Below are 11455 nucleotides of genomic sequence, written 5' to 3' on the forward strand. Positions count from 1 at the left end.
GACATTCCTGACGACTTAAATTCCAAATCAGGGAATAAAAAACATTTTTCTTTTTTTTTTTTTTGTTTGTAGAAAATAATTTATTTCTGTTACAATTAGAGTTAAAACCTTCAGAGGAATCCTGGTCATATTCTAAATGACCTGCTAGCTGCAGCGCTAGCTCATTTTGATTAACATTCAGCCATTCATCTGTATGGAGGATCAGAGGTGACAAAACTTCACCCAGAAATTCCAAAGAAAATTTATGTAAAAATAAGTTTATTTTACTGAACATCTAATTTAGGGCTCCAGTGTCAGCGCTTCTATAAAATACTGACAGTTTTTTTATTAGATGATTGTGGTAAATTCAATCATTTTAATAATTAGAGGATTTATTTCATGACATTTTTATTTAAATTTGTCACTCCTAGCCCTCCATAGATTTAACCAGTTTGTTGAAATAGGAAGCAATGCAGAAATGACCTGGGGGATGAGGATGAGGATGAGGAGGACCAGGGGATGAAAATGGATGAAGGGGAGAGTCGTCGTCCAATCACAGCCCCACAAACACAAAACAGCCAATAAATCATCCATTTTTGATCAGGCTTCACTGGGACACCACTGACAGAGAACTGCACACAGAAACAACAATTAATCATTTTTCTAATTTATTGAAACGTATCAATGCTCCCAAGAAAACAGTGAAAATATAGAAAACAATTTAAACAATGCAGTTTTAGAGGTTTTATCGATAAAAGCTCGTTTCTCATGCGTATCAAGATAATCAAACACTGTAGGTAGAACTTGAACTGATCAAAGAGAAAACTCCTTCCTCTCGTTCTGGACAGAGTTGTGCAACAACTCGTTTACAACAAGCGGGTCGGTGAGGTTCTGTACGATACTTCTAGGACTGACGTGTTCATCAGAACATTTCTACCACTAACTGGACTCTTCTTGGGCGTCTGGCTACAACAGCAGTAAGCAGTGACATCCTCCACTGGTTGGAGACAAAACGTCCCCCAATCAATGGAGGCCAGTGGCTCCACCCTGATCATCTGAAACGCTCGCCTGTTAGCGTGGGCTTCTGTTCCCTTTGATTATTCATAAAAAAGAGACTCGAAATTCCTTTTTGGATCAAAAACAGCCCATCAAAAAAGTATGGTACAACTGGACTGAACCCATATACCACAGCAGAAATGGTCCAGGGTCGGTTCTACTGTCCAATTTTACAACAGAAATGGTCAAAAACAGAACCAAACTGAACCGACCAATGCCAAACCCCAGACTGCAGGGTTCAGGTTGTCAGGAGTGGAAAGGTTCATCCTCCAGTGGCTCTGTTGTCCTCCAGACATCAGAGAACATCCCTGTGGTTTCTCTGACATCTTTTCATATCACAGATCTTCTCAGCGACGTTTCCAGTGTGAAAGTTTTCCCGCAGAGTCTGCAGGATGATGGTTTTAAAGGACACTGTGGCTCTCTTGTCCTCCAGACATCAGTGAACTCCCCTGCGGTTCCTCCGGCGTGTTTTCATACCACGGATCTAGGTGCAGGTTCTGTTCTACGGGGATCTCCCCGGTGTGGATCCTCATGTGGTCCTCCAGGGCTTCCTGTCCGTTACTCACCTGGCCACAGATGGTACAGACACACTGCTGGACGGCTGAATGCGTCTTGATGTGGTTGACCAGGTAGGCCAACCGTTTGAAGCAGCGCCCGCACTGTGAGCACTTGTACGCCGCCTGGTTGGAGTGGACGATCATGTGGACCTTCAGCGCGTCTTCGGACAGGAAGCTCATGTTGCACAGGCTGCAAACAAACGAGCCGACAGTGCCGTGAGTCTTCCTGTGGTTCATCAGGTTCTGGTACGTTTGGAAAGTCTTGTGGCAGATTTGGCAGGTGAACGGGCAGTCAGTCGCTGCATGGGTTTTCTCGTGTGTCTTCAGGGAGGATTCCAGTGCGAAGGTCTTCCCACAGAGTTTGCAGGAGTAGCCCAGGCTTCCCGTCGAGGCGTCGCCGTGGCGCTTTCTGTGATCTACAAGATCCGACTTCAGATCAAACAATTTTGGACAAAGATGGCAGCTGGCGGGTCGTTTCTCCAAGTGGACCCGGCTGTGGCCGTTCAAGGCTGACATGGTGGAGAAGGTCTTGCTGCAAAAGTTGCATTTAATCCGAGTCTCCGCCACCTGATTAATCGGAGCGTCGGTCACATGATTGGCGATGTGGCGGTTGAGGGTGACGCTGGAGAGCAGGTACTTCCCACAAACCCAGCAGCTGTAGCCCTTTTTGTGACTTGGGAGGTGTTGCTTTAACGCATCCACGGACTCAAACTTCTCTCCACAGACGCCGCAGACGCCGTGAGGCTCGTTGACGTGATTCCAGATGTGGCTGATCAGACTCCCCAGCTGCCTGTACCAACTCCCACACACTCTGCACGTCAGCTTGTCCGTTTTCCTCCGTGTCTTTGGCTCAACGTCCTGATTATTGTCGACAGATTCGTCTAAAGACTCGTCCGTGTCACTGCTGGAGTCGCTGGAGTCATCGTCCGATTCCAGGTCGTCGAGTTCGGACGTAGAGCTGACGGACAGAGCGTCTCCTCCAGGATCCGACTCACCTGCAGGAGAGCTGCAAACAAGGGAAACATTTAAATTATCTCGTAGATGCTGTCATCGTTGGGAAGCTCTGATAATCCACTTCATTTACTTTTGCCACTCTTCTTTAGAAATCTATCTGTGCTTATGATTGAACTCGTCTGGCATTTGGGGTCGGAATTCCCCAAAAACTCTTCCTCCCGTTTCTACGGATGTTTTCAAACCTGACAGTCTCAGTTCTGATAGTTTCTGTTCGATTGGGAGCCAAAGTAGCAACATTTGTTCCATCTCCTGCTGCTGTGGTTTTCTTTCTCTCTGCTCTGAGTTAAACCAACCAAACCCTTTGAGCAACTTGTTCCCCTCCTGGCCTGTGGGGGCGCTGCACCAAGAACCACTGAAGGAAATAACACAAAACTCTCTGAAGAAGCTGAACACAGACAAAATGTAAAGAAAAATGGAGTCAGATTTTAGCAGGTGGAAGATTTCTGTTTGGTAAAAGACCACGAGTCATCTCTGTTTGGTTGCGTTTACCCAGAATGCACAGCGATGTACTCCACTTCCTGCTTTTTTTAGCGGTCTCGAGTCCATTTGGCGTTCACATCTCACCAAACAAACCAGACTTTCCAGCCAAACTGGCGTTTGCTAATATGCTACTAACGGAGCAAATTTTTAGCTTAGCGCTTTAACTTTTTTGTTAACTTTGAAAACTTTTAGCACACTTAGCATCCCATACATTAAACTTTCTGGATGAATTGTAAAGATTAAATTTATTGTGCTGTTTTGCAAACTTTCAGTTGAATTACCAAAACAAAATATATAAGACGAGACAGGATTGGTCGATCCTGGTTAGCCAAACAGATGCTATTAGCATGCTAAGTATTACATGACAAGACACAATTGGTCAACTCACTCACAGGAAGTTAAACATAGAATTGAGTAATTCTGCAGTTTAACATTGTTTCTAGCTTTAGCATTAGCTTCTGCTAAACACCATGTTGGTTTAGCGCTTTAGCATGAGCGAAGCTAATGTTTATGATTAGTGCTTTAGGGTTAGCAGTTCTCCCCCTGCAGTTTGATTGTAAACAGGCCGTGTGTGGATCCTCCCAGGTTACCTGGTTTGGAGTCCATATTTGTCGTCGTCGGTCGGATCTGGATCCAACGTGAGCTGAGCCACAGAACCTTCTTCCTGCTTCACCTCCACCTTCACCACTTGGTTCTGAAGCAGATCGAATTCAAATTAACAAACAAGAACCTGGAGCCAGAACTTTACTTTGTCTCTAGCACTCACCCAGCAGACCTGGGTTTCCATGGCGACCGTGTTGCTCTGATCGGCTTCCTGCTCCTGGTGTTGGTCCGCTGAGCCGATGGACCCGTTGACGGCGCCAACAAAGCTGCAAATGGAGAACATCTTTGTGTTTCAGCAGCTAACGGACCTGAAGCCATCCGGGCTTTCTGTGGTTCTGACAGAGCTCTACTTTGGACTTTAGCTGCTTTCTAGTGAGTGCATTCACCTCGTATGGAACCCGGTTTCATCGCTCTTCAGAACCACCGGGTCGGTAGCTGCAGACTCGGAGGGGAGATGTTGACCAACCTCGATCTTTACCTGAGTTTTCTGAAACAGACGAAGTCAAAAATGACAAACTGGAGGAATTTCACAGAACAGGTACCTGAGGTTTAGAATCGGGCGGTACCGACCCGAATTTACTTAAAATGTTTCTTTGTCTTAAAACACAGACATGGTGCAGAGTTATGACATTAATGTGTAATTCATTACATTTGTGTCTGTGTTTAAGCAAAAACACTTTAAGTCAATTCATTTGTTGGAATCGGTTGATTCCAGCACAAAAACTGAATCATTCATTTCTAACAGATTCATAATGAACGATTCATTTCCAGCTCTAAACTTTTAAACTGAACTGGTTTTATGAATTTTAAACAAGATTAATCAAGTCAAATCAGAACAACCAAACTATTATTAGTGTTTGGATTATGATTGTTTACAATCCCTGAAAACATTTGAAATTTGGTCTAAAATCCAGTTTGAGAAGAACCGAGCCGTGTTTACCTTCTGCTGGTTCTGAGAGTCACTGACCCGAGTCTGGCCGGTTCTTTTCCTCCTTCTGGCGGTCTGGACTCTGGAGAAACCAGACCTGCAGGAAGACAGCAGGTCAGCTCTGATTGGCTGCACAAGATAATTTTATTTTTTTGTGAAACAAAACCGTTTGTTTTTCAGCTTCTATTTATTTTCACTTTGAATTCAGGTCAACTCTATGATAAAGATTTACAGCCAGGCTATGATTTGTTTTCTACTAGAAGATTAAAGTCATAATATTACAAGAATAAAACTGTAACACTATCAGAATAAAGTCCTAATATTAATGTTGGATTCAACACTGTAAATGTTAAATCACACTAACTTGTTGAATTCTGAATATTTCCATTTATTTGTATGTTTTTCCTGTTATTTAAGAACCGTGTTGCTCTGATCTGTTACCTTGGTGGCATTTCATAATCTGGGTCCTTCAGGTCTTCTTGGATCAGTTTAGAGATTGCTACTGGATCTTCCTCCTCCTCCTCCTCTTCATCATCATCAAACTGGTTCCCAGTCAGTTTGTGCCTCTCAGCTGCCTCCACATCTGGACACAACAGAGTCTGAACAGCTGCATTTTTCCTGTTTATGTCATTTTTAAGGATTTAACTCATCAGATTAAATGACAACATGTTCTTCTGTAGATGCTGTAGTTTTGAATCCAACAAAAGTTAGGAAATTAAAACAAAAAAAGATTCTTCAGTATTGGCCTGATTCCAAACCCTAAACAATAAATTAATTAGTGTATCTCTAGTTTATACTTATTAACTTTTGAATAAGCAGAAACTCTGTTGGAGTGAAAATATTATCGTTTTATCCTGTCAAGAAAATCAGAGATCATCCCACTTCCCCATGCTGGAGATTTTAGTTTAACAGTAACAATAAATAAAGTTTTCTTTAAAATTAATAACTCAAGTAAAATCTAGACCCAACATTAGACTTAAATGTCAATAAAATCAATCTGGTTGTGTGTTGTTTCTGTCTCCTGCAAACTTTGCTTTAATTCTACTTTTTTCTATTTAATCATAAGAAATCATAGTCAAGAGAGAAAGCCATGAAACAGGAAGAGCAGGTTTCCTGGAAAAAGAGGTATTAAGTTTCCAGCCTGCAGATTTATAAAAATAAGAATAAGAATCATGAATTATTCTTGGTTTCTTTACAGAAAACATTTGTAATAACTCACATTAAGATTATAATAAGAGTAACTGATAAATTATGGTTATCATAACATTATAAATGAATGATAGAATCATAAGAAGAAGTAAAGTCAGGGTTTAGATGTGCAGCTGCCTGCTGCTGCACATCTCGGAAAGTTTCCACAGTCACAAGTGTCACAAGTACATTATCTCGCAAACGGGTCATTATGACCCAAGTTACAAATGTCACAGGAACATTATTGCGCAATCTTCAACAGGTACACTCCCATAGAGAGGGAGAAAAGTATAAAACCATGAGACCGAGGTGATACGATGTTCTTCGTCCCCGGCGCTGAGACTCGACACAAGAGCAGTAAGAAGACCAGCAGAGGACCACATCCTGGAACCAAGGAAAGCGAGGAGCACCGAGAAGCACCTCACGCCGGACCAGAGGGCGAGATCCACCGACCCACTGCCTTGGTTCCTCATTAGATATCAACACTCTGTGCTCGACCCAACGATCTCAAAATACATCGCAACAGACATGGGGTTTTGAACAAAGATCACAGGAGTGATAGAGAGCTGTGCGATTGGATGTAACGGACAGTTCACTTTGCTTCAACACCAAGGAGGATTTATGTTTCAAGGATAAAGACTCTGACCAAGGACTACAAGGATAAACACTGGTTAATGCAGTGGTTCCCAAAGTGTGGGTGGCGCCCCCTAGGAGGGGCGCAGTGCCATTGCAGTGTGTGCCCAGTTGATTGTTTTTTTCTTTTTTGTGGGGGATTTTATTGTAATCCATAGGGGGCCAGAAGAAAATCTTTGGGAACCACTGGGTTAATGCGTCTACCACTCATACTATGGATACAGTTAGAAGTGGTCGAAGTGGGAATTAAACAATTACGGTTAAAATTCTGAGGAAAAAACTTGAAAATTCTAAACTCAAAATATAAAAAGTGAAAATTCTAAAAAAAATCTTTAAATTTTGACAAAAACAACTTAATTTCTGAGATTACAGTTAAAATTCTGAGAAAAAGGTCACAATTCTGAGATTAAAGGTTCCAATTTTCTTCCATAGAGTCACTCTCTGTGAGAAGTCAAAAATTTTACTCAAAATTAGATAATGATAAAGTAAATGTACAAAGTAATATGCAGTGAATCGACTCCCAAAAAGTACAATTTCTCTATAAAAGGTTACTTTATTAAATGTAATCAAGAAATTAGACTTGTTACTACTCACCTCTGATAAGCAATATGAATAATTCAGGTGTAATTGTAATGTCTGTGCATGTATTTTGGTGATGCAGCTTTAAATCAAGGAAGTAAAGGACAATGGAAGAAAAAGAAAACTCTGCCAAGTCTGTGCGCACACAGCTGCTGGGATGGTGGAGGAGCAATGTGGCGAATCCATGGAAGGAATCACCAAAAGTACAACATTGTATACAACATGTCCGAACTCGCCTGGTCCAAACCAGCTCCTTTCCCTGTTTGCTTTTTCTAGGATCTGCGCACTCAGCTGTTGAGAAGCGATTGCTTCCTGGAGGCGTGGCCTTGTTCATACATCTGCCTATGAGGTTTGAAATTCCCCAGTCACCTGCTATGAAGCTTACCGGAAGTTGAATGTTCTGTAAATAACCATCTTCCACTGGATAAAAGATCTGAACAATGTGGCTGTTAATGTTAATTCAGCATTTGGAGTCCTGACCAACACGGACTTACCGGCTTCTTCTGCTGCCATTGCTAAAGCTACAGGCAGACTAATTCCACATTTACGTCATAGATCACAATTTCTTCTGTTCGCTGATTGGTTAGGATGAAATCCCACCGGAGACAGTCTGAGAAAATGGGAGAAATCCCTGACTGTCTATGACGCGACATTTTAAATGAGCGTGATAGCGGAGGAAGTTAATGGGAAGTTTTGAGTGTACATTAAAAGAGACATTGAAAGAGCAAGTCTGAATATTTAATAAAAAGTTATTTTTTCCCCCAACTCAACACCTCCAAGTCTGAACCCTGTCAGTATTTAATATTTGTCTCCTGTCCACCACTGACCTCCTCTGTGCAGCTTGACCTGCGGCTGCAGCAGCTCCAGCTGCCTCCTCTGGCGGTCGATCTCCCGTCTGAAGCCCGACGCCTCCTCCTCATACCCGGCTACGGTCCGCTCCACCGCCGATAGGATCTCCCGGGCGGCGGCGCTCAGCTTCTCGGTGATGAATCCTCTCAGGAAGTCGCTTTTAGACATGCTGAGTGGATCGGAACCGCCACTGCTGCAGTAAAACATCCCGTGTTCTCCCGTTTGGATCCAAATCCTCCCCACGTTGCTCCTAACACGCCTACTTCCTGTTGTTGTCCCTGGAAACGGAAGACTCTCCTTATGCTTCTTCGGAATTTAATTGGAGCGGATGTCTCTACCGCCTCCTGCTGGCCGCGTCCCTCACATCACTATACATAAAAAGCGTGGGTTTTCCACGCTTTTTAAAAGAAATTATTTATTTAATTAATTTATGTAACTATTAATTACATATAAAAACAGAACAAGACAGAACTTAATGTCACCAGTAATTCTGAATTATTCCATAAACAGTTTTGGGCTCACCGGGGGAATAATAAGAAGAAACATTTTTACCTCAACACAAAGGTTGAAGTTTTGAGCTTAAAATAAAATAACTTTGTTTTTAGTGTACATAGAACTTTTTCTATCTGTCTTAGTTCTGATTTCTTTTTTTCTTGTCGCTTTTATAATTGTTGCATTAGTCCATTATTTAGAAATGTTAAACTGTTTATCTTTACAGTGAAGGAGCCGGTTTCTCTGTGTTCCAGGAAGAGGTTCTGCTCAGAATCACTGACATCATCAGATTTCTGAAGAACCATGAAGCAAACATCTGCCAGCCTTCTGCTCAAAGTGCAGACGATTTTATGATAAGTTAATTTTATTCTTTTTATGACTGAGCTGAGCTTTGAAACTGTATTCGTGTATAGAATCTTTCATTAAAAAGTTAATTAAATTTTTGTCTTTTAGTTTTTACGCTGGAGCTGAGCTGCACAACCAGCAAGGGTTTGATAACTTTCTGTTTTAAACATATTCTGATAATTATTCAACAAGTTTCCTTTTCTTGATTAATAAGACCTTTCAGATCCTAGAGAGTAAACATTATAAGCAGTAAAAGAAAAGCAGCTGTTGATATTATTATCAATATGTCCTCCTTCCCAAGCTGAGAAAGTCGGCCATCTTGATTGGCCGACTTTCTAACTGTGTTTAATAATTCGGTCGAATTATTAAACACAGTTAGAGTTTAATTGTCCTCCATCCAGTGATTAGCTGTAGTTTAAAACATCCAGATAATTACAACTTGAAGCAGCTGCCATAGAAACAAACAGGATGTGTTCAAGGTTCAGAGTTTAATGCAGGAATTTTGAGATTTGATGAGAAAAAAACCAGCAGCAGTTTTTTATTTCAGCTGTTCATCTGACTGAATCCCAGCAGATCTCAGTTCTTTACAGGATAATCAGTGACCAGTGTGAGATGGTTGGTGCTTCATGACATGGAGTGTTATCCTGATGGAAGGAGCCATCAGAAGATGGTTCACTGTGGTCACACAGGGATGGTGATGGTCTGAACTGTTGGTACCAGACAGGATGGATTCATGTTTCTTCTTGTTGATGCCAAATTCTGGTCTTTCCATCTGAATGTTGCAGCAGAAATCCAGACTCATCAGACCTGGAAACGTCTTTCCAATCTTCTGTTGTCCAGTTTCGGTGAGTCTGTGTGAATTGTAGCCTCAGTTTCCTGTTCTTAGCTGACAGGAGGGTCACCTGCTGTGGTCATCTGCTGCTGTAGCTCAGCCGCCTCAAGGTTTGACATGTGGTGGGATCAGAGATGCTCTTCTGCAGACCTCGGTTGTATCGAGTTATTGTTGTCGTTCTATCAGCTCCATCCAGTCTGGTCATTCTCCTTTGACCTTTGACCTCAACAAGGCGTTTGAGCCCACAGAACTGAGGCTCACTGGATATTTTCTCTTCTTCTGATTCTCTGTAAACTCCAGAGACATCCTGTGTGAAAATCCCAGAAGATCATCAGTTTGTGAAAAACTCAGACCAGCCCGTCTGGAACCAGCAACCATGTTGGTCTAATGATTAATTAAATATTAATAATTAAACATTATTAATTAGATTAAGTCAAAATCCAGTTTCTAGATATTTGCATGTAGTTGAGTAACAACTTGAACACAAGATGCTTCAAGGACGAGTTTTACTGAACTTTCACTTTTACTTTATGAAGCTTCTTTAGTCACATTTTGTTTTCTTTACCACTGTGAGAAACTTCACTGAACGAGGAACAAACATGTTTTAACCAACAATTCTCCAAAGTGAGACCTCCTGTTTACACACCAGCTTTGTTGTTTTCATGTTATTTTCTGTCTGACCAATTAAAGACACAACAAACAAATATTTCACTGTTCTAACAAACATTCATCAGAATTAGTTTCATATTTTGGATGTTCAAATGATCCGTATAATAAAAATGATTTTGTTTTTTTGCCTCAATCTGTTGGTGATTTTAGTTTGAATGATTTATTTCAGTGTTTTAAATATCACAAATTGTGTTTTTGTCTGTCTGGTTACATAATTTGAAAATATTAAACAGCTGTCCAAATAATACGGCAAGTTAGTTTAACATTTAATCTAAAGCCACGCCTCTCTGTTATTCCCAGTTATGATCAAAATTACATAAATTCAACTAATCAAAATTATTTTCTTACTATTCAAAATTTAAACAAAAATATTTACAAAACTATTATTAATTAATATTATTCATAAAAGTCTCAGGTCAAGTTTTAATATTTGATATTTGATAACTATTCCAGATGTTCATAAATCAAATTGTTCCAGGATGTAAATAAAGAACATCTAGAGCAACTTTCTTTCTTCCCAAAATGAACATTTCAGGAATTTTAAATGAAATTTTTCCTCTGATCCAAACCTGAGTGTTCAGATGAAGAATAATAAAGAATAATAAAGAATAATAAAACCTGCAGCATTAAAACGTTTTAAGATGGAAACATGTTTTCATTTCTCTCATGTGGATCTAAAGTCGACCAACGTTTCACTATGCAGAGGAAAAAGCTTCATCTACACTTTTCTAGTTAAAAACAGCAGATGTTTTAAAATGATCACAAGTTACCAATTATTTCTGTTATTTTTATTTTTTAAAACAAGTTCTCAAACCATCAGAACCAGAACCAGATCTTCCCTGTTCTGGTTGACGTCTTCCGGTTCTTCTGAGGATCTTTGACTCATACAAAAAAAACAACCTCAGTATTTGATCATAAAAAATGATTTATTAATGTAAGTTTGTAAGATTTCACTTTGTAAAGTGGAAGTGATTAAAATTTCTGGTTTGTGGTGAAAAATAACTTTATTATTCATCAGAAAGTCAATTTAATTTTCAGTGCTAAGAATGTTATTTTGATGAGAAACAATTAAATTATTTGCAAATATAATTAGTCTGTGAACATATTTTATATTAAAATGGCGTCGCTATGAAATATCGCCAGAAATCCCAGAAACATTTGTTCCCTAAATGAACCTTATTGATTGTAATTAATGTATTTTATATGTTTAAAGTGTGAACAGATATTATAACAATCTTATTTTTGTCCAAA

The 11455-nt window shown here is 40.2% G+C and overlaps 1 protein-coding gene across 3 annotated transcripts; it reads right to left on the reverse strand.

The window, feature by feature from the left end:
• Positions 1–630: 630 nt before the first annotated feature.
• Positions 631–8141, reverse strand: LOC122820808 (zinc finger protein 836-like). Of its 3 annotated transcripts, none has more exons than XM_044098427.1 (7): positions 7845–8141; positions 5059–5200; positions 4630–4714; positions 4076–4176; positions 3862–3955; positions 3677–3780; positions 631–2598 (listed from the first exon to the last, which is right to left on the reverse strand). In XM_044098427.1, exons 1-7 carry the CDS (start codon positions 8071–8073, stop codon positions 1437–1439), a joined length of 1917 nt encoding a protein of 638 aa, XP_043954362.1. In that variant the 5' UTR covers positions 8074–8141; the 3' UTR covers positions 631–1436. The 3 variants fall into 3 exon arrangements, with proteins under 3 accessions (XP_043954362.1, XP_043954361.1, XP_043954360.1); XM_044098426.1 differs by having other exon boundaries at positions 3853–3955; XM_044098425.1 differs by having other exon boundaries at positions 3853–3955; positions 4657–4714; positions 7845–8140.
• Between the last annotated feature and the right edge of the window lie 3314 nt (positions 8142–11455).

Source organism: Gambusia affinis, linkage group LG18 (assembly GCF_019740435.1).
Source record: "Gambusia affinis linkage group LG18, SWU_Gaff_1.0, whole genome shotgun sequence".
NCBI lineage: Eukaryota > Metazoa > Chordata > Actinopteri > Cyprinodontiformes > Poeciliidae > Gambusia > Gambusia affinis.

Bases quoted from the DNA above. Each gene is read 5' to 3' on its own strand.
- LOC122820808 (XM_044098426.1), bottom strand. From the start codon at position 8,073: ATGTTTTACTGCAGCAGTGGCGGTTCCGATCCACTCAGCATGTCTAAA. The intron at 4,177-4,629 runs GTAAACACGGCT...CGTCTGTTTCAG, and splicing joins ACTCTCAGAACCAGCAGAAG to AAAACTCAGGTAAAGATCGA. The intron at 3,781-3,852 runs GTGAGTGCTAGA...GATCTGCTTCAG, and splicing joins TGGAAACCCAGGTCTGCTGG to AACCAAGTGGTGAAGGTGGA.